Raw genomic sequence first — 24,806 nt, forward strand, 5'->3', positions numbered from 1 at the left:
ATACTAAAAAAATCTTTAACACTGGAAAAGGTAGTCTTACAAATAAGGAATATAGTAGAAGTTGCTGCATATTTCTAGTTAAATGCTGAATGCTTTAAGCATTGTTAGAAACATAAAGGCAACATCATCTTAGCCACTAAAAGAGGCGAGGAAGTTGTTCTCATCTACAGTATATGAGTGCTGTTATGCAGTATATTTTGTAACATTCTTAAAATGAAGAAGATTAGAGATTAATTGCATTCACAGGCATCACTGAAACCATAAAGCAAGCAGCAGCTTCAGCCAGAGCTCTGAAACTATTTTATAATTCTGAAATTATCACTATCATGTACTAAGGACACACTTGCTCACTACATTATTATTTTACAACTAGTTCCCCCAGGTACTGGTAGCTTTCCAGATAAATTAACTTATAATGTGTTATGGGAACATTGTTATTTCGGGTCAACATTTTCAATATGAACTCATTGTCTCCATGAAGCAAAGAAATATTATAATCCATTAATATCTCTTTCAACAAAAAGGATGAAATCTTCCCCTGGTTATGCTGATAAACACTTTGGTGTCAAAACTAAGCCTCTTTATCATGATAACCTAGAGTAATGGTCTGCTGCTCCAGGCACTTTACTTTACAGATGAAAAATCAGTTCTACTTTCATGGAATTAGATTAATGCCATAACAGGAAATACTTCTGGGGCTGAACTTGCTTCATGCCTTCAAAGCTGGCTGTAAATTTAAAATACTTCCTGAACTCAAAAGATAAGACAGGAGAGAAGGAAAAAGAAAAACAGTGAAGTGACCCTCTTTCTGAAGAAAAATATTGCTTCCTGAAGAAGCTGTCGAAAGCAACTTGCTAAGGGCATTGTGCCCCAGAAGGCCCAGGGCAAGTCTGGTTTAGTTGAACATGAGGATACTGGGTATATATCAGACACTTGCCATAAATCTGTTCCTTCCATAATCCTCTGTGATAAACTTTTCTTTTTTAGTCGTCTTACTTGGCAAAAGCTGGAGTAATAACTTCCTCAGCTTTTCACAAATACAAAACAGCTTGCTATTTTAGGAACAATATTTTTCCAGGATAACAGTTTGGCAAACTGAAAAATGCTGACCCCAAGCCTTAAAATTGGATTTCAGTGGTGAAAATGGACAACAAGCAGCAAATTCAGTAACATCTTTATATACAAATAGCCTAACAATAAAAGATGTAAGGCACTCTCAAGAGGAATTTAACATTTATAGGAACAGAACCCAAAGTCTGATACAAAATATTACTAAAAAGGCAGAATTTAGGGAATTCTGTGTTAACTTGTCAGGACGGAAGGGTTTCTTTAGTTCCCTTTCCTATTGGACAGTATATTCTACGGAGCGTGGTATAAGTATGATATGGTATGCATTTAAATGTATGTAATATCATATCATTAAAAGCTAAGGATCAAATATCTTAGCAAATTTCACAGTTAAGTACTGAATAACAATAACAATTACATACTCAGAACCTTGAGTCAGAAAATCTGAGGAAAATAATATATATGATTTCCATCCATTCTAGATCAACAGTTGCACCTACTTGGACCAACATTTTTATGGATTATATAATCCTTTCTGCCTTTTATGTTTGTTGTACTCAGTACATCTTTTCCAGCAGCTGGAAAAAAAACTCCACTTACTGTCTTGGCTCCACTTCACCTCTGTAACATTACTGGTCCAAAGATGCATGGGTTTAAATGTTTATCACTGTGCTAAGGCACCCTTCACTTGATCATGAAGCAAAATTATTAGTTTGAAAAAGTAAACAGGAAAGGAAGTTTATTGACCAGCTCAAATCTAAAATCAGCACAAAAGGGAGAGTCAGCTACCTTCTTGTAATGATTCATGCTCAGGCTTCCATGCCACATGTTGAGAATGGCATGCTATTTCTGAATGCCAACTTTACCTCCAGGTTCAAACAGTTAAATAAGGAGCCCACCCACAAATCACCACCAGCCTTCAAAGGTCGTATCAGACCCACAAGATGCATAGCCTGCAGCTCACTACTCTCTACTCATCTCTAAGCATCAATTTAATCAGTAGGAAAAACTACAGAGATTTGCTAAAGATGAGTGGGAGGTGAGAGAATGCTGTGAAAAGGGCACATAAGTAATGCAACCAACTGAATCTTATGACAGAATTGTGTAAAGCATGCATTTACACATTTTTGAGAGATCAGCTTGAAGCTGAAACACACACACAGCTGTTCAAATTTTCAGAAAGACTTTAGCAAACCAGATGTTTTTCTTTGTAGATTATAACTGAACCTTTCACAAATTAGAATTGGATACATTATTCTGCTAGTATTTTTCTGTAATACAAGACTAGATGCTGGGAAAAAAACAGCACTGAAGCAGGACCTAAGATATAGACAAAAATTTCATCTTTGACCTTACAGTATGCTCAAAAGTCCAGGAAAAGAGAAAGAAAAAACCTCAAAAATCTATTTTAAGATCCTCCACTATGAATTGCACCCTTAACACCCATTATTATCCCCATATACAAAATCCATTCATAATAACCAATTCTCAGAGATTTGGGGGGGGAGAGGACTTCAATACTGCTATGAATGTTATGAGTGTTCTTTTTGTTTTTAAGTCCCCAACATCAAGTGCTTCCTCTTGAATACCTTATACTATGGCAGACACATGCTGCAATTCAGGGACAAACAAGCTTAGTGCCAGGGAATTGCAGGATTTCAGACTAGCCTTACTCAAGTAAAATAGTACTTTTATAAACCACATCTAAATAATACTGAAACTTCCTGTAAAAAATTGCAGGTACATTGCACCAGTTAATGCAACAATAGGACTAGCTGCTTCTAGGATAAAGCAAACTTGTTGAACAACACATCACTGGCATTTAACTCCTTTGAAAGTGTACAGATTGATGAAGATTATTAGGGAGACAGAACTAGATCTTAGTCTTGTATGTGTTTTTCCTATCAATGTTTTACCCCTATAAATATGGAAACCACGGGATTCAAAAGGAAAACGTAATATCACACCTGCATATTTATCTTAGGTAGTCTTATGGAGCAGAATGTGATCTTTTCCGCTAATTTCTATAGAAATATTTTATGCTGATGCATTATCAAAGAATAATAAGAGCATCAACTTCACAAGAAAGTTAAATTAACAGTGGTTTCATTTGTGGAGTGGCAAATGTATGAAAAAGTCACTATTAAAAGAAAAGTAGGATATTACAGTGACAACAGAAACAAACACACACAGAGAAAAGCAATAATAAGGAATATAAACTAATTGGTAAACTAATTTTCTTCCAGGTTTTTTTTTTTTCCTTCATGGGTTGGGTTTGACTTTCTTTTAGAGATGGTTTTGTTTTGTCTTATGGAAGACTTGCTGAATCTGAGACCTTGCATTTTCTGTAAATAAATTTGTGAGTTTGATGTCAGGATTGCTGATAAGCAGGGTTTCTACAATAGGCAGGTGTCCTGCTCTGTGGGACGGGACACCTGCACTCCAGAAGTGTCAAGTTTCCATAGAAATCTCTGCAAAGCTAGAGATAGCACTGCACCCCATCTCTACTTCCACAACACTTCCTTGCATTCACAGACATCTGTTACTTTTCTCTTTCCTTCCACAGCACTAACATTCCTCTTACTGTGGCTGCAGACCACACATGAAAATACTGAGGCTATACAGGGCACAGGTCACTTGAAAGAAGAACCATTTGGATCTACTAAATGGAAAAGTATGAATTAAGGACATCCATTTCAGTAACCTATTCATTTGTTTTTCTGGAGTTAAAAGCATCATTACGAAAGGATTAAGCTCCCCTGCGAAATGGATATGTCATGTGGAAACTTCAGTGTAAGACTTCAGCCTTATCTATTATTCACAGGTGAAGGAAATTTTTATAAATTAACATTACTCCTTTCAGAATGTTGTTATATTTGCGTGTGTTTAACAAAATGCTGCCTCCTTACACCTACGCTCACTAGAAATAGAGCAAACATTTCAGTCTTTTCATTAAAAAAAGCCACAGAAATACTGCTGTCCTAAACCTCAAACCCTCAATTTAATAAAAGGGAGGCTTTTCAAGCCTGAGTAGAAACTGTATCTTTTACTCCTTGAAACTTTCACTGTGAAGTTTATTACTTCAATTATTGTAATACATCAAGTCTAGAGTAAGACAAGATCCATAAGCAGAACATGTGATCCTGACAGGCACCAGCTGTAACATTCATTCATCTACTGGTGTCTGTATTTGTTACAAAAGGGGTGGAAGACTTCACTTGAGTGAGCTCAAACAATCCTTTTCTGTCCCACATAGATACCACATCAATATCCACTTTTGTAAAAGACTAGTCTTCCAGAAAATATTTGTTTTAAAAGAAAAGAACTGGAATACTCAATTTGTTTGGTATATTTAAGAAAATACTCTCCAGATTTTCCCCTGAGAACACATACTTGGTATTTATGAGCAGGCTTGTACTACGAACAGTGATTCACAGGAAAAAAATAATTCTTGAGATGGCAACAATGTTACTGCTAACCATTAGCCCTTTTTACGGATGGATTGGTTTTTTTTTTTAATATTTCAAAGTTCAATTCTAAGTGTGAACATTATCTTTTGGAGTGTTGTGCTGTGGGTGGCAAGGGAAGAAGACTGTCAGCTGGATACATTTTGCCGCAGCAGAAATGTCTGTAATACAATAAACAATAATATTCAACCTAGAACAACTCAGTTCCTGCTAATGTAACTACTCTGAGCGTGGATGCTGACAAACTCCATGACAAGACTTCAAATTCTTTGCCACATATAATTATGTGCCCCAAAAGGACTGAGTAGCTTTAACACAACTGCTTAGGAGACATATGGGAGAGTGTTTCAGCTAACCCTGTGATGAGCCCCAGGCAGAGCTGTCCCACACCAGATACCACAATGCCCAGGCACAGCAGCTCAAGTGCCATTTTGCACACGGTGTGTCAACCCTCACTCAAGGTAAGTAACCTACACTGAGGCAACTTGAGCTGAGAGCACCTGACCTAGCAGTGCAAACGTACACAATGTCCTTGTACAGTAACACAGGGACAGCACAGACCGAGTGCTCTTTCCAGGCAGCACTCAGTCTGAGCGCAAACATTGGACACGAACATTTATTTCACACCAGGCTGTGTGTGCAAAGGTTATGCAACAAATGCATATTTGTAATTCAAGAACAGACATAAAAAGATGTGAAAGTGATTTTGGGGAAGAAAATAGATTAGAAGATCTGTACAGAAAAAAAAAAATTAGAACAGGCTCTCATGGCAGACACGGCAAAACACTGGCATGGTTTCATTGAGACCACTAAGCCCATATCCAAACAAAAAGAAACTAAATTTAATGGGCAGAAATATAGCCCATTCACACTACACAGAAGCCATGCTCAGACTGTTTCAGAAATGAGCGGCCCTGCAAAAAAAAGCATGCCTGAATGGCTACCACATCCTCCTTGTCTTCCCACTATTTCCTTCTGAAAGTGTTTGTTGATTACTTTGTTAGGTTTATCTATAAATGTAGCCTTACAAATCATAAGTGTTCTGTGCAAACAGCCTGTATGAGTAAGAATATTTCATGCTATGAAAACATGAAATTATTTTTTAGCATCATTTTGAGCAAAGCTACAGGCAATTGCTAGGGTTAGGTGTAGGAGGGTGGCAGTGTGACAAAATTCTTTTCAGACTACAACTGATTCTTTGCAAATGACTGACTGTTCTGGCATTAAGCCATGTGTAGCAGCCCACTTTTTATAATTACCAAGTTTGCTTTGTTGTTTTGGGGCAATTGTTTGGTGTTTTCTTTGTTGTTGTTGTTGTTTGTTTTACCTTTCTGCTACTGGATATACAACAGTCTTAGGCTTTTAAAGCAGCAGAAGTCTACACTGTTGGGAGATACCCACATATGCAACATTTTGTGAGTTGTCTAAACAACACAAAACAAAACCACAAAACAACTTCCAAAAAACCCTTTTGCATACCAATTCAAAACAATGTAAGCAAGATTGATATTCTTTTTTTACATATATTTTCAACTTCCTGAAAGCTAAACTATCAGAAACCACTTACAAAGAAGCAAACTGATTTCTGATCAGAGAGTCTTTCGGCTTGCCCTCTTCTCCACCAGCAGCACCAAATTGGACATAATGACTCAGGCCTTAAGGCAAGGACATGCTCCTAGCCAGATACACCCTCAAAGTTTACCCTTTTGAGAAAAACTCATTATTCAGCAACTGCAAAAAAAAGCAAAATTCAAGAAATAATTCTGAATAAATTACAGTCATACATCCTCAGCTGAAATAGAGGGTTCAGCTCTTGGGAACCAGAAGCAGGACTCGGTGATTGCAGGGAAACCTGGTGTATGAAAACAGAGTAAGATAACCACAACTAAGAAATTTAGAGCCAGGATGCCACAATCATGTGGCATCATATAATTAAGAGATACTATGTTTTATATGAGACTGGAAAAAGAGAAGGATAATTAACACAAAAAAACAAATCTACATACACTTGTTGTATTAGGGCTTATCCATATTGCAAAATACATATACAGTAACTAAACTGTAATAGAATCTATAGTCATTAAGGTTGAAAAAGACCTCCAAGATCATCAAGCCTAATCTCCAATACAGTTTGTACTCTGTGGTAACTCATAGCAAGACTACACTCGGAGCTTATCCCTGTTTTTGGAATGAAAGTACATCTTGCTGCTCCCTCAATGTGGTGTACATCCAACACCACCAAATGGGATACCTCAGCAGAGTGACTGCCAGGCTGCTATTGCCTGGCTTCTGCAAGCAAGCCTTAGCACTTCCCAGCCTTTGCACACATTAGCCTATTCCACCTCAGAAGTCAGAAGTGCTTCCTCACAACCTGCCCACACTAGCCAGATCCATATGGGGTCACTCTCACATGACTGCTTACTCCATGTCAACCACCTGATATAAAATCATTCTTTCTAGAAGCCACAGCCAGCTCTGAGCTTCAGGAAGGACACAGAGAACAATTGCTCAGTGTCTCTGATGCTGCGGGGACTAAAGGACATCCAATAAAACAACCATGTGGCAAGTTCAAAATTAAAAAATTCTACTTCAACCATACACTACTTAAGCGTATGACTTGTTACACCAGGAGGCCACAAAGGGAGAAGTTCAAAAACCTATTATTTACATTTACTTGTAGAAAGACGATAAACCTCAAGAACTCTTGAGCAACATGCCAATGCCTTTAGCTGAGGAAGACCCTGAGCTACAGATTCCTGAAAGCTGAGAGGGTATTTTGTGCATATTTCCCTACAGCATGGCTATCATCTCCTACTCTTCCCTTAGCACTTCCTGTACTCCAACAGCTCGCTCAAGAGTTGTGAATGTTGCTCTTGCTTTGTTCCATGGTTTTATTGCTCATTCATGCTTCTATTTAATTCTATTTAATTGAAGAAAATATTTTAAAGAAAATAAACAGTATCTAAACCTCAGGTTTTTATATTTTTTATTATCTAATGAGAGTGATATAACAGGAAGAGTTTATGTAATAAACAGCACTGAGTTAAAGCAACTAGAGGAGCTAATTCTTGCTTTTGAACTTAAAAGGAAAATCAGTGACAGCAACTCGGTCCAAACCATGCCTGAACATTTTTATTAAACTATGTCCCTGTAAGTTTGGAGAGCACCTTAAACTATCAAGATCAGAGCACAAAGTAGCCCTGAACAAAGCATTGCTCAAAGTAGCATAACTCCCATTTAGCTAAATTCAACTGTCAACGGTCCTGCTACATCCCAGCTGGAGCAGCATGGCCACCTCTGAAAGCAGCCTTATCCAACTGCTTTCAAGCCAGTCATAAACAGCTACAACTGCATGAAATATCAGCTTTCAAAGTGATAATAAATGTTGTGCATTTCATAGCAAGTTAAGTAGTTTTCATTATTTCTGTCACGTACACCACTTCTTGGGAGAATTCACTGAAATCCACAGGAATTTCCCTAACTAAATCCATTTTGACAAAGCAGCAACTTGAAAGTGTGCTTAATTTTGCATCTGACTTGTTAGTATCTGAAAATTTATTTTCTGAAATGAAATTATTTTTCCTTTCTTTTTTAGGATTAGCTTGTCAGAGTCAGATGACAAGTTATATTTTTATTAAACTCACCAACATTTATATTAAAAATTCAAATAGCCATAATGAACATATGACAGTGTTGAATAAAATTTTAATAAAACTTTAATTAGCAATTATGCAGCATAGTCAATATAATGCATCAAATATTTGGGTGATCTTACCAGCACATAATCTCTTATAAAAGAGATATGAGATGTATATAACAAAAGTATAGGCAAAACTGGGGAAAAATTACACTTAGATTTACAGCTACATTTGAACGACCAGCCACAGGCACTCACATTAGCAAAGGCACATCAACCACTGCTGGTCTGGGGCTCTTAATGCCAACAATCACTGAACTTTAACCACATATGTCTGGAGAAAATGATTTGTTTGCTTTATTGTGCTTAACCAATGTTACCCTCTCAGGAAAACCACACTGTAAACTGAATGAGGTATCCCACATCCTAACAAAGTGTCTTCAACATGTTGAATAAAAACTTGAGAAGCATTACCTATAGGACTCTAAACTCTCTTGTAACTCTCTTATGCTCTTTGCCCCCTCTCACTTGATTTCCTTCTATATTGTGAAAAAAGTCACACCTCCTATGTATGACAACTGCTGCAGACTGTACCATTACAGCTCTGTAGATGATTTATGAGGTCCATGACTCAGTTTTAAAGGCCCACGTGACTGTGGGCTACCAAATCCTGCAGCTCAACAGCAGGAGGGATTCCAAGAATGACAAGATGAATTTTCACATTTTACATCAAACTACAGCGAGCAACAGAAATCTTCCATGTGACACAAGCAAATTAAACTATAAAATAAATGACAAAGTATAGAGAACATTATCTTGAGGGACATTTAAAAAAAGAATCTCTGGAGACTAAACCAACCATCCTTTCAGTGTAAGCCCTCTGCTTCCGTACACTTAAAATCCAGGATTTTGTTGCAAAATGGCAGCAATCTTTTTAATGTGGCAAGTTAGAGGGAATAAAGATGACAAAAGAATGAAATCCAATTTTTCTGGCCCGTTATTACCAAAACAGCAGAGTGTATTAGGGGGTTGAAGGATCTGTGGTATTCCATTATTTGAAACATTATGCCAAACAAGGCTATACAAAATAAGACAAAGGCAGCTCAACCATATGTGCACCCTTTTACAATGAATTTTAGACAAAAACCCAATTTTTATCAGACATTACAAGCTAAGAGCTTTTGAAAAACAAACAAACTATAAAGTTCAATATAAAAACCAGTGTACTGAGAAATTTTGGGAAAGCTGTTTCCTCATCAGAGGTTTTGGTAATGAAAAAATTTTATGGCAATTACAAAGCCAAATGAGTCATTAATAATAATCCTTAACATCTGGGAAGAACTGGGTAGTTTATTATAATATATTCTCAAACATTTGTGGCAATAAACATTACACAGAAGATGAACTCACAATTTTTCATAGGATTTCTAAAAGCTTTTCATTGTTTTTAAACAAGAGATTTTAATTTGGGAACCTCTTTTAAGCCTGTTCTAAAACTTCTTACACATTTATCATATCAGGCAAATATTAACTCCCACTGATTTGCACAAGGCTTATTTTTGAACCATCATCCATTCCAGGGCAGTCATAATTTCTGAGTATTGCTAGCAAACTTATCAGTGAAGGCAAAGAGAACTCCAAGCAAATAATACTCTTGAAGAATTTACAGCTAACATATTTTATGCATTTCATCAAAATTCCATATTTAGCTACAGCTTTTCAGCTTGAAAGGACTGTAAACACAGTCCTAGATTTGGCCCAAAATCTGTACAGGATTGTTGTGTAAGATTTGGCCTAATTCATAATGCAATTTTTCAGTTTATTGAGGTCAGAGTAAGTATTTAATCTTATTTCATCTGAAATAATTAATGCACATAAGCAAAACATAAGAGTACACACAAAGTAAGTGATATTTCTTTTTATTTAGCTGTGGGCAACTGCTGCCCTTCTGGTACAGATGAGTCACTCTGTAACACTAATTTTTTGCCATTGGCCACATCAACAAACCAAAGTTCTTATTATCTTGATCCCAGTTTTCTTGCTGTACTAAAATCAGAAATTTATTTCCGCTAGACATTTTGAATTGGCAAAACCAAAACCACAACCACACAATAATATTAAGTTTTTTTTTGTTTGTTTTTTCTTGTTTTAAGTCTTCCAGCTACCAGTGGAAGCAGCTTCCAGGAATTCCATGTGAAGATATGTATTTTCTATTATTTTTAAACCTAGCCTATTGTTAAATTGAAAACTTACCTGAATTGTACCAAGAGGACAAGACAGTGTTGTAAAACTGATGCAATATTAAATAGTGTCTATTTACAATGAACTGTCAGTGACTACTTTGACCATTATAATATATACAGTACTAATATAACTGAGAAGATAAAATGATGACTGAGCTTAGATTTTTTGGAAAAAAAAATCCTCTTACTATAACAATATTGCCTAATTATTGTTAGGAGGAGAAAAAGAATTACTTTCCAAATTGCAATTGATTCATCAGTTGCAAATGCACAAATATACTTATGAGCAAAAAAAGAGCAAGCAAGAGCAATATCTAAGGTTTGCTCCGTTCAAACCTAATTGGGATGTGGGGAGAATGGGAAGAAATGTAGAAATACTCTTCCTTCCTGGCAAATATCACTGAGCACCAAAACATCCTGCATTCTGCCCAAAGGCCTGAACAACTCCTCTATATGAGTGAACAAGGAGGTAAGGATGACTCTGAAAGCAGCTCAAATTTATATTGGCTGTGATTCAATGATAGCTTTTTAGGTATTAGGACCATTTATAGCCTACAGTTAAGAAAAAGGAATTCATGTCCTGGGTAACATGGTGGGTGTTGTCTTCTACACGTAAAGTCTAAATTCATCCTGGAATTTTTCTACTCACTTAGATGTTATTACATTGAACTATCAGAATTAAAACATTTGCCTTCAGGGCAGATGTTAATTGTTGAGTTGCTTTCTAATTGGTAACACAAGTTTAAAACAATTATAGCTTACCAAAATCTATTTTCAAATCTAAAACCAATAGCTTAAACAGTGTGGAAAATACATTAAATGCTCTACCATGGTTCACCAACATGTAAGCTGTATTCTACTATATTAACATTATCACAATATTTCTGAAAATAAAACATTAAAGCACATATATTCTTTTTATGCAAAAGTGAAAGACACTACATTATAACATGCCCAGGAGAATTTTTTCCCCAACATCTAAGGATTCATACTTTTCTTTTTAACCTCTGACGCTTTTGTCTTACTTTTCATTATTGTTTCCATTTCAGCTCTCGCACTAGGTCAAAAAGCAAGAATGAGAGGTGCAAGCCATGAATCTTTTGAACTTAAAAGCTGCAATAGTAAATTATCAGTTCAAAGTCCTTCCTAGTCCAGTATCGCATCCCAACAGCAGCCACACGTGGATGTCTAGACAAGACTAAAACAAGAGAAGCACACACAATACCCTTGCAGCTGCCAACTATTTTAAGCAGAGAAGATTTCCTACACAGATCTGCAGTTGCAGAAAGACTGGAGTACTCTTCTGATACTCCTCCCTGTCAGGTCAGTGGTGACATGACTGCTAGTGATATGAAAATCAGCAGACACAATCAGATTATCTATTAATTAGTAAACAAGTTTCCACAATGCTATAAATCTCAGGTTGCTCTGTTAAAATCTAGATATAATTCTAAAGTGGTTTTGCTGCTGTACCCGTCTCCTCCAACCTATGATGTGACTTTATTAACAGAGCAGACAATAATCCCATGTTTTTAAAACAAAATTGAAATTAACTTTCTTACAGATGAGATCAATACAACCTAGAGCTGTAAAAAACCCCAACAAGACAACTGTTAAGCCTGTAATTCTACATTCTATAAAACAGGATATTTGGTTGGTGAGCATGACTGAAGTTTAATATAAAACTGGTATGACAGAGTGACTGAATAAAGTAGAGAATATGCCTCCAATTACAGGGGGGTTTAATACCCTTTTTTGATATCTAGCTACAAAATCACAATACTGGATGCTTTTCTGTTGTTACTTTTACCGTTGTACAACACTTGGTAACAACTCTGCAATTGGGCAGATTACTGCAATGACATTTTTACTCAAAAGAAAAGAAAATGACACATGTTTTTAATTTTACTGACATAATTTTATCATTATACTGATAAAACTAAGTACTTATTATATTTATATTTTGAAGGTCTGTAGGCTTTGTAATAGAAAGAAATTGAAGGTTTTCAAGATAATTAGAATCTGATTATTTTATTTAATGTATTTACCATGCTAATGTTTAAACATTTGACTCTGCTGCAATACAAATTTCACAATATTCCATAGTCTAAAAAATTTTAACATTTTCTGCTCGTCTTCCATGAACTACATTTTCTACTTCTGCTGTTACTGTGAAATGCATTAAAGGCAGGTCACATGATTTCTCCCTCATGTCAACAAATGATGGCTCAATTAGGCAGATAAGAATCTACAGTCCTCAGCAGAAACTCTCTTCTGCCCATTCTCAGCAGTATAAAGAAGCACTTAGGGACAGCACTAGTTCTGGGGAATGAATACTTGCTATCCTTTATATACACACTCATTGAAAATTTCTCTCTTTCTTCGGTGAAAATTGGATCCTTCTTATTGTTGAAAATTTTCCATCACTTATAGTTTGCAATTTTTTTCTACATTCAGTTGTTGTTCATGATTGAAATAAATAAAATAATGAGAAATTTAAATTTTAGTACATTGGTCTATTAATTCTAGGCGGGAATTTTTCCTCTTGGAAATAAGCTGTCTTAATAACTAAACAAATAAAAGGTATTTCCCTTTGACTACAGTCCTCAAAGGACAGGGGAAATTCATATTTAAGGAACAAAGTTCATTCCTACCTTACTTTACTGTGATCAATGACAGTATGTGCAGCTATAAATGCCAGTATTGTCCTGGGTGCCCTCAGTAGATGACAAGGTTGTCCCAGCTTCATTCCAACTACTCACACAATCTTCCATATCCACTACCTGCCACTGTTTTGCTGAATTTCTTTATTTTAACCCAACTGTGAAGAGAAATCTATGAAAAATACTGCTCTCTCACATCAGGTTACACAGAGAGCAAGACAGAGTATTCAGTACCACCCTCTTTCGCCCATTTCTTACATTTGCCTCATTCTTTCAGATTTTATGACTCTTTACAATGCTTAGCCTTTACTTTTCACAAAACACCTCAATGTTGTTCAGCACCAATTATACTCCATATGGTCTTAAAAAGACATGTTCAGAGGCATATGCTGAGGCATATTTCATGATAAATACTGTTAACTGCTGTTTCCCACCATTTTCAAATACGCAGGAAAGCATTGTTATATTGCATCTGGCAATACCATAGTTGGAAAAACTATTAGGAGCAGTGGCATTCTGCAAAACAACTTCTGAAACTTCACCCAAAAAAGTGATAACAAGACACATCTCATCTACACATCTTCAAGGATGAGAATTGTTAGCCATGTACTAATCATGGGAAATCTGACTTCAGAAGAGCTTTGCAATATTTATGGACCATGAGGTCTGAGTACTCATGGTGAATACTCACTAGGTGTTTATGGCCAGGAGTTTATTAAATTATTTTGTTCAAGCAGCTAAATTATTTAGAAACATGAAAAAACCACATTATCCTTAACCAACACAGTCCTGCCAATAGAAACACAGTGCAAGTATGCTGGGGAAGGTGAGAGCTCTTCTGCTGGGGCAGCAGCTGTTACAAAGTGCCTCCATATTAGGGTGCTTATGCCAGAAAGCAGTGTAAATCCCCAGGACAGTTTTCCATAGCAGCTGCATCAGCAAAATCCTTCTATTACAGAAAATTTCTGAGGGCCTTTATCTTTCGTTTAAGTCAAACATTTGCAAGGATTAGTACTGATGTTTTTTTCTTGTTCATATTGCTAAAATGATGCTGTCAAGCACTACCTGCTACCATGATGGTCTGTGTATTCCTTAGAAAGAAACAGTGTCTCACATCCACTCTTCCAAATTAAAAAAATTCTTCAAAACCAGCACTTATTCCTTATTCAAAGAATGTAGTATTTCCTTGAGCACTCTACCCTTAATTAAATGAAAAAGAAAAGAAAAAAGGAGGATCTTCTTTCTTTTGACCAAACCAGACAGTCTGAAGCACATTTACCAAGGTGACCTGGTGCACTGCTGATTGAACGGCAGCCTGACGACCAGAAGGATTAAAGCCACACCACAAAAACTCCTCAGCAGCTCCTTTCAAATGAACTTCCAGAGCCTACTTTTGGGATCAGTCAACTCCTGTTTCAAATAAACCTGATAACAAACAAAGCTGGCAGGACTCAGCCCTTCAGCCTCCTAAAGGACCAAAGAATTTATCACAAAGTTGTGAAAAGCCCAATCTGCAAGGCATACTATTTATGTGTTTATTGTATTGTCATTGCAAATCCATGCGGAAGCATTTTAGCAATATTAGGGTTTTTACTAGTTCTTTGACTCCAAGTACACAATTGCTAAGCACAATGTAGCACAAAAATCTTCTTGACACAGACTTTTAGGATATTGGTTAGCTATGCTGTAAAAACATTTTTACTTTCTAAAATGGTTTGTTTCTTGCAGAATCAAAAGGTAGCCTGCAGGTTCCTATCCTGTTATTTCAAAGCACCTGTAGCCGACAGTGAAGATCAATGCCCCTCAGCACAGTTTTAATTTTGGGATAAGAAGGAGCATATTTGAATCCCCTTGCATCATGTGCATGCATATTTTAACATTTTATAATTTTACTGCAAGTTACTGGCTTTGAAATATCATGCCCAAATGTTACCACTTCAATGCTCATTTCAAAGCAAATAATTCAGCATGACCATTTGCAAAAAAAAAAAAAAAAAAGTTTTGCATTTAAACAACGGCATTGTCCTTATTATACAAGGAAATAATAAATGAAACCGTAATTATCGCTTCAGACCTAGTAGTGGGCTATCATAAATAGCTTAGCTCTAAAGTTATGCACAATCTTTGCTGTTAAAGAAATAAACTTTCTTCATGTAAAACAGAGCACAGCTCCTGCAGCTACTTTTCTAATGTAAAAGTCAATGACATAGGTACAATACATATTTCAGGGTTATGCAGACTATGACATTTCCTCATGTTAATGAGATCAAGTCCTTTATAAGAAAGAAGGAACCTCACATTTCAATCAACTGTACTCAGAGTGGTGACTATGAATTTATGATTAATTTTGGTAGGTAGCAAACAAAACAAACAAGTTTAACCCAAACTAGAAAAATTCACAAATTTCAGTTTTTTGGTCCTTAAAACAGTCTTAAATTAATGATTCTTTTAAAATGTTATCAGAGAAGTACGGAAACAAAAATTAATACAAGATAGAATCAATATTGTTTCAGAGCTTCTAATGCCTGGATTTGATGGTGCTTTAGTTTTGAGATTTTGCTCTAAGAAAGTTGACATGGTAACAGACAAAATTCTTATGCTCTCATAAGGAGAACATCAAATAAAGCCCGCCATGCAAGAGAAGCTACAGTAAAAATTTCCCTTCCAACTGAGTCACCTCACCACTTAGAGTATGAAGTCTTCCCTTTTTAATTTACATTTAAATAAGTGTGTTAAGTCTGCCCAGACTTTATATATGACTTGAGACTCAGTGTCCCTAAAGGCAGAGGCACCTGGGAGCAGAGGTCTCTGCAGTGAGCTGTGGGTGGCACAGCAGGTCCCTGTCCCTTGTGAACACCAATTCTCAGCACTCCCCAGCCTGCTGCTAAGCCTGATTCAGTCTTTGCAGACAAGAAGCTTACAACCAAGAGACTGATTTAGTATTTCAACAGATTTACATATTCTATTAATGAAATAAAAGCATGCCCTTTCCCTTCTTCTCCCCACCCCCCCTTTAAAAAGCAATATACTTTTAAAAGGGTAATGCAATCACAACCATTATGTCAATGAAAATTACACGCTGGGTTTATCTCTGTAGGTATCTGTCAAATACAAAGCGTGCACAACATCTTTGGAGTAATAATGATGTTTTATCATTTTAATTACAAACACTTTGAAAAAAAAATCCCTAAAGTGTACCAATTGGGGTGGTCTGAATTAACAGTAGCTTGATAGCCCAAGGGTAGCAAAAATAGATTGAGCTACCAAATTTCATAGTAGTTATAGCAGCTGTCTTCTTGCCTCAGGGAACCTGGGTATTTAACAAAGCAGACAGCTTGGCATTGGCATCTGATTAGTAATGTGGGTTTTGTTGGACAGAATACGCACAGTTCTATTGTCTCACTGTTTGTTCAGAATTCAGAAAGCTACGGAATCATTTAGTTTTTACAGTTAGCTTCTGTGTATTCACTTGCAGGTATTGTAAAAGGTTATCTTCTCACTTATCACTTGCCTCAAGTAGGGAATATTGTCTTGAAACGAGCAATGAAACATGACAGGATTTAAATGTCAGGGTCAGTCGCTTCCCCTTTCTGTGCCAAAATTTTGTTGAACCAACTGTGTAAGTTTTTCTAATTGGGCAGAAAAGTGAATAAGGTGAAAGCCTGTTCTCCCCTTATCACAGAATTATTTGGAATTTAATATAATTGTAAAACATCATTTATTCTAGCCTAACTTTATAAGGGAAAATTTCTCTTCACAAAAGAAGTCTCAGAGGTAAAATCCAACTATTGGAGCTCCTGGGAAAGGCGATTGATTTTTATTTTTCTAATCCCACAGTAGCCTGACATTTTGGGTAACCACTGGGGTAAGAGAATCTCTAGTTCAAACCTAATCTGCTTAATAGTAAAAAACCTCAGTTAACATGCTTTATCTAAAAAGGTTTGATCTTGGGACATAACCTTAGCACATACAACAATATTACTCCAAGGTTTGTGTTTGAACTTCATACAGCCAAAAAGACCCCCCACGTGGGTCCTCTCTCTTTCATTCTTTAAGGATACATCACAAATTATTGGGGCTTGTTGGCAGAGTTCAAATCACTGAACTCATTGCAAATAGTCTACTTCAGCTAGAAGTACATTCTTTTACTCTATCAAATCCATCTGAGGTAATAAGACTTGATGTTTTATTCAACAGAGCTGAGGAAAATTGTTGCACAATAGGTTAATTCAAAATGGCAGCATAGAAAATGCATCTGTCAGTGGGGATCAAATTACAGGGCAAGCTCCTCTCAATGCTTAGAAAAACAAGTCTGCAGTTCTACAGATTATGTGCATGTGTGTGTTTAAAGGGGTGGGAAAGGAGCTAAATATCTGAGCTAACCTCCAATTAAAGTCAATCATAAAAACAGCCAATTTAATGAGTACGGATTTCTTTGGGTAATTATAACACCAACCACTTTTTTTTCTCCCTCTCTTTTAAATCTGTAATTCTGCCTTCTTTTTATTGCTTGCTTTGTCATTAATCGCCTCAGGAACTTGATTTCCTAGCAACAGACTCTGCCACCAAACATTTGGCTCCTTTTCAACATTTTCTTTGTGAAAAATGGCACTGCTATTGCCGCCTGGCTGTTGCAGCTAGACTGGCTGTGTAAGTGTTCTAATAAGGCATTCTTCTAAAAAAACCACACAAAAATCACATGATAAAAGGGGCGATGACTGAACTTCACTAATTACTGTGCTGAAGAAACATATCTGCAATTTAAAGGCTACTGAAGTAGGAGGAGAAGGACTGAAAAAGAAATATGTATGTTCTTCATCTGAAAAAATACAATTAATAACATAGAGGTGAACATTTCGAACTAAATATTTTTGCAGTGTTACACAGATTGTCCTTAATTTTATCCTACAGAAACAGGAGGTACAACCTTCATTAAAAGCTGATGACGTATTTTTCTCCATTAAGTACAAAGCATTCACTTTGACGAATGGCATCTTGAAGACCAAATTTCACAACAAAAAATAAGAAAGAAGTTTCTCATTCATTTTTTCACATAAGTTACTTGAGAAAACACTAACATAATAGTTTATACCTGAAATGGTAGCATAATGCACTCCCTAAATATCTCACAGGATGACACATGTGGCTGGTTTAGACACAGCATTTTTGCATTTTAGTCAAAGAAATAAAGTTGTGGATTTCTGTATTTACGAGAGAGAAAGGCTTCTTTCCCCGTATTTGTTTTGGAAGCCAGTAAATGGCAGATTTACTTCCTGGTTAGATACAGAGTCTACCATCTCTCCACAATAAATGCATCCCACTTCAGCTATGACTTCCAGAAAACACAATGCCTCAATGGGTTTCAGTAAGGGGATGTTATCCCAAGCCACCAAAAGAGGCCACAACTAACTGTTGCTAGCTGCACTTTCTTCTCTGGGGCTAAGATATTCAGTATGGTGTTTTCCTGGCCATAAAACCTATTCATCATTGTGAGAAACAGTTTTGCATGTCAAATGGCATAACACACTGGTGCCAGAGCACAGATAACTGGTGCCAGGCAAAAGTTATCAATGGGAAAAAAAACTATTGTGAAGTTATTCAAATGTCCTTTTTAAGGGATATTTTGCTTCCTGCCAGTATCTTGTTTCCTGTGATGCACACACACAGACCTAGCACATCACAAAGGAAAAAACCTATTACAATCCATTGTAAGTTATCATACTCATCATAGCACTAAATTACAATAAAAATGCATTCACTGAATATGCCTTTAAAAGGAAGAGACAGCACAAAAGAAATTTCATTTATACTTACATTGTTGTAGTAATCAACATTTTTTCTCAAGTAGAATAGCCAAACCCCATGTAAAATACTGTAGAATGTTATTTAAGCTTTGTTACTCATTGCTGACATCAAACTTATGTTTTGACAGACTCATGTTGAAACCAGATAATTCCTCCATCAAGCCCACTACACTACCACAGTATCTCTCTGCTTAGACAAGCACTAAGGCATTAAAAGAAAATAACAGTAAAAATACCACAATGTTCGTTGAAACAGACCAGGGAGGTTGGAGTTTTAAAAATTTCTCCAGCAGATAGTGCATTGGGTTCATTATGATTTGCTGTAATAAATGACATTTCCTCCTGGAAACTTGGCCTAAGCCCAGAATTCCTGGTCTTTATCAAAACTGCCATTATCATCAAAATAAACTACACTTGATATTAACTTTGAAAGCACAGAAGATGCAGAAGGTGGTGAATGTAACTCAACTGCAGGCTACAAAACCTAAGCAGCATTAGAAAATTTTATACTCAATGTGGTACAACTGAAGGACATCATCACTGAGAAAATTCAAGTATTTGCTATGTAGAAGCAGGAGAAGAAAACAGTTTAAATGTTTACAGATTATGAAATAACAACAGCAAAATAGCAAAGAAGATTTGTTTGGGTTTTGGAAGCTCTTTTAATGATCCATTCTAAGCTAGGACTCACATTACCACAGATTGGGAACACAACTGCAGTCAACACTGCCATTTCAGATGCTTAGTAACGGAAAGTTCTTGGGAAAGAAAAGAAAACCAGACAAAAAAACCCAACTGAAGCACAGAAGGAACTTTCAAGAAGAAACACATTACTTCAGCACCAAGAAAATACGAGCATCAAATGCCAGTGTTTCATTCACCTCATAATCAACAACTGCAAACATTGAACAAATGCAGGTGTTGGACCAAAGGACAAAGTGAGCAAACTAAATAACTGGCTGAAATAAGGATGGCTAACTAGAATAGGAGAAAACACATATCTGGGAAGCCACCACACTTGTAAACAATCATGTTCATGTACAGGGAGAAAGTTAAAATTCAGCTCTCTGTATGAGCAAGCCATATGTATTAATTGATACAGTTAAGATTTCACAAGGTTAAGTGCAGCTTTTAATAAAGGAAAGCATTTTCTCCTTTTCCATTTTCTTCCCATTATGGAAGAACAAATGCAAAATTTCTTACTTATATACAGTAACACAGAGTTACCCTATGGAGTCAATGGACTAAAATTTTTTTCTGCTCTTTTAAGTAATTCTTATCAACAGATTTTTTTTTAAACCAAAACCACTGACAATAAAAATATCTTTGCATTTCAGGCCTTTGTAAAATATAAAAATTACCAGCTATATACTGCAAGTAGTATTAATAATGTCAAAATATTTGTGTGCAATGTTAAAGAAGCTGAACACCAGCAATTCCCACAGATGCCTCTTAAAATAAGACAAGGGGCACAAATGTGTTTGATGCAACTCTGACACTCATGATTTCTAAAATGCAAGTCCTGACAGCAAGCACAAACTCACAGAACCAAAAAAAACCCCAAAAACCAAACCAAAACCAAACCAAAAGAAAAAAAAAAGAAAGAAAAAAAAAAAAAGAAAGAAAAAATATTAATTTGCTGGTTCCTCCCCCGAATTTACAATTAGTTTCATGTTGTGTCCCACTCACAGCTCCAGAGACTGAATGACAGTGTTTAGTGCTATCATGACTCTCAGCTTATTTTGAAATAAGAGAAATGTCTGAGGAAGAGACATCTTCTAGCCTCAGTAGGAACCAAATAAAATTCCTCACAGTGAATTCTAATCAGACACCAGCAGCACAGCTAGCTGATGCACAGCGAAATGAATATGACAGACTGGAAGATATTATGTCAATGGTATAAATTACCACAAGTATAGGAATTATGTCTGGAGAAGGGAAAGAAATTGCATAGACTTTGACAGTACATGGAGCCTATCTTAAATGATTCAAAATAGAGTACTTTTAAAGGATTAAAATACACCTTCAAAGTTTACCATCTTTGAGAAAGCTGGAGCAGCCTCTGTATTTTGCTTCTATCTGTGATTTACTGGGTCCTATTGTCTGCTAGCCTTTCTATAATTTGTCTGCTGGATCTGATTACCAGATGGCTAAAATAGATGTATTGTGTTCATTCATGGTAACAGAAGTTGTTTTTAAGGGTTCTGTCACGGCTTCACTATCTTTTCCTTTATACCTGCTCCTCCCTCTGTGAATTGATTAGATTTCAGAGCTAAATTTCACGTGAGGGTCATTCTGCTGAATGCTGCATTGAAAAGCATATTATCTATTCTAGGAAGCACATACAGATGACCACAGGATATCAGAGACCTGTCCTAACGCAACAACTGCCCAGTTCTGCCAAGAAAATAGATTGTTTGATAATCTCAGAACATGGATTTCCAGAATAAGTATCTGTCACTGACATACACTAATGCAATCCCAGAAATCGGTGACAGTTGGATAGAAAGAAAGAAATGAAAAGCAACATATCCACAGTGCAAAATCAAGCAAGGTAACAAGACTAAAGTGAAGACAGACAACAGAAGACAAATTAATGACTCAGAGCTACCCTCTACCTCAGGAGTGGTAATTGCTCACTACATGGTTTTGTTTAACCTGGTAATCACTACAAACCCACAAGAAAAGAAGCTAAATAAAAGAAAAGGGCATGAGCACACGGTAGCATGAAGAACCGTGGATGGTTCTACACTGTCTCCTCTCCTTCAGTAAAGTTACATATGCAATCTGTAATCTGAAGTGATAATACTGTCCTAGAAATTTGAGTGATCCCATCCTTGAGTGTTTTGCTATACATGTGAACAAGGTTCTTCACTCAAAACATCTCCTGCAATCATATGCTTCCCTAATCTGAATTTCATATTGTAAATATATATTAACATTTATCAGCAGTTCAATTTAATTTTTTATCCATTATCACATGCTCATCTTGGGGTTTATTTTCAATTTAGTACAATAATTCTCTGTCTCCCAGACAAAGTTCGGATGTTGTAGAACTAGCATCTGAGAAAAACAACTTTTTTAGTGTAGTGAATCACCCAGTCAAAATTTAAGTGATCAAACCGACTGAACACACAAGAGTGACTTGAGAACTAAAATAAGAGGAAGGTTTTTTTCTTAGAAAGTAGAAATCTGTTTAACACCTCATTTAATGTTTCACAGTCTTCCTGAAGCATCTCCACTAAATTAAAAGTTTCCAAATTGTACATTGGAAGCTTCATTGGGAATGATTAATAGGCATGGGAAAATTAAAAAAAAAAAAACAACCTCAAACTTAGTGCAGTAAAACTTCTGGGAATATTTGTTGTTCTTCTTAATTTAAACTATACTCTTAGACTTCCAAAATTTTCCAAAGCCAACAGCAGTAATTCCCAAGCATGGCATTTGGAAAATAAAGAACTCAGAACATGTGAAAAAAACAGCAATGAAAAATTAGTAGACAATACACCCACATATATTTTAACCACAGCACAAACATATGGTCATAACAGCAGGACGTATTTTCTTTGTACACTGAGAAGGTTGAAAGTATTTTTTGACACTTATAAAGGGGCAGTCTTGGCCATACACAAGAATCAATAACAACCATGTAAAGCCTACAGCAGTGCACACTAACTGGCTGTAGGAGACATTAACACTACCTAAAAGAAGTAACTGTATTTTCAATGAACTTGTTCCTCCTGGATAATCAATTTTTTACACTTCTTGCCAGCTGTTCCCATATAGCTCAGGTAGCAGAATGGAAACAGTTGTCATACAGAATCCATATATTACATGCATGTTATGAGGTTTTAATCTGTCATAGATGTTCTGTGTTTGTTAATTTTGACCAGTCATATCCACTTGAGAACAAGGTGAAAACAAATTCACCACTGCTATTTAGGCAAGACATAATCTACACAAATACATTTATCTGGCTTGATTCATTCTGGACGGTAAAAACAGAATACTAATTGTGAATCTCCTAATGCCCCATCCTCAAACCCCCCTTTATTCCAAAAGTAGGATTTAATCATTAAAATCAGTTTGCCCCACCAGCCACATTTAAGAGATTTGTCAAAATCATTGTTTCTGAAATATTGAGTTATTAGGTGCCACAGTAATTACTATGGAATAAATAGCAATTAAGATTGTTCACACAAATAAGCTCAAACTGTTTGCAGTGAATAATTATGCTAATAGTGTTTTTCTACATAATTTGTGCATCCTTCACAACGATTTACTAGAAAATGTGAAATGTAAATTTGATGCATTACTACAAAAGCCCTGAAAATATGTTTAGTTCTTATGATTTTTCCCATCAATTTAAGTGAACATACAACTAAAACATACTTCTGCATTTGTACATCTGATTTTGAAGAAATCAAACCATGCTGAAATTGAAGCAGTCATTTTCTTTCCCTGTCTTCCTATAAAATCATTCAAAACCAGATACAACAGACATACTCACTGGATAAGTACTCACTTCAGAATACTGTAACACAAACTTTAGCAATTTGAAAGGGGCTGAACTTACTGCTATATAATAAACTTTGGCCTTTTCCACCAACTTCCAGTTCTTCTCCAAATCAAGATGCTTTTCCTTCTTATAGCAATTAGCAGCAGCAAGGTTAGCTACAAGAGACCTGAAAGTGATTAAAGAACAAGTATTAGACCCTCTGTAAACAACAGTACTGCCAATTTCTCACAATGAACACAGTTTCACAAAGATCCTACAGAACATAAAAGCAATTAACAAGGAGCACCACAAGCCACATATACTTTGTTTGACCATTTCATGAAAAGTAAATAATATATTGAATAATTTAAATATTATATTAAATAATATAATTTCAATATTATATTAAATAATGTATCTTAAATCCAACTACATAGTTTAGGTAACCTATCACTATTATATTCTTCTGAAGGTGTCTTCGTTGGCTTTGAATCAACCTAAGTTTCATTCTGTGACCCACTCCCTCCATATGCTGTAGCATCTGCACATTTTCATTAAAACTCCTCTAGCACCTAATGCCTAAAGAAAAGTAGTTACTCTAGTTTACCTTCTGAAAACTATTTTCCCTCACTAGAAGCAAGAGGTTGATGGATAGGTAAGTCCTGCCATTTTAATTTTCCAATGAATAGTTATATTATTTAAAAAGGGGGTTGTTTGGGGGATTTTTCCCCCCATTAAGTTCACATTTTCCTTTAGCAAATAAAAAAGGGTCAGGTTCTTACTTTTAGATGATGAACTGTTAAAAAAAAACTTTGGCTTAGCTGTGGATTACTGGAACACTACCAAAAACTCATTTGTACTTCCTTCTTTCCTAAGTAGTTATAACACAAGCTGTGGGATACAATTTCCATTACCAAGAACAAAAATACTTGTGTCACATTGCCTCTGTAACATGCAAGATTCATTCTATTTTAAATCATCTTCTTCACCCACTCCATTCAGCCTCATGAAACACACCAAACTTACACACGTACTCCTAAAAAGAGGTCATAACAAGACCTCTACCTCTCCACTCCGGCTACCATGACCAAATTCTTCTATGCAGTTGTATTACAAGAATGTTTAATAACGTGCAATATTTAGAGAAAGGGCATTGGGAAACAGATTATTTCCATGCTAGCATACAGAGCTTTAAATATAATTTTCAAAATTCAATAGTCAATGGATGTCCTGTTAACTATTTTTTGATATTTAAGTGCATTAGCCAGATAATTAATGTGTAATTACAGATGCAACATTTGGCTATTGAAAACTTTGGCCTTCTCAAGGTGCATGCAACTGATGCTGTATACATCATCCTCCTCAGTACAAGCGCTACTACAGTCCAGAGACAGCTCCAGGTGGGAGCAAAGTGCTCATCTGCTTG

General features: G+C 36.1%; 1 protein-coding gene across 2 annotated transcripts in view; it reads right to left on the reverse strand.

Annotated features, from left to right (window-relative positions):
• The window catches only part of ADK (adenosine kinase), a 263,640-nt gene that overhangs the window by 113,824 nt on the left and 125,010 nt on the right, over positions 1-24,806 (reverse strand). For both annotated transcript variants that reach the window (XM_084210310.1, XM_084210311.1), the window contains exon 6: positions 23,459-23,567. In XM_084210310.1, coding sequence (XP_084066436.1) covers positions 23,459-23,567 — 109 coding nt within the window. The remainder of the gene's footprint in view (positions 1-23,458; positions 23,568-24,806) is intronic.

This window comes from Fringilla coelebs (genome assembly GCF_963513975.1).
Source record: "Fringilla coelebs genome assembly, chromosome: 8".
Taxonomy (NCBI): Eukaryota; Metazoa; Chordata; class Aves; order Passeriformes; family Fringillidae; genus Fringilla; species Fringilla coelebs.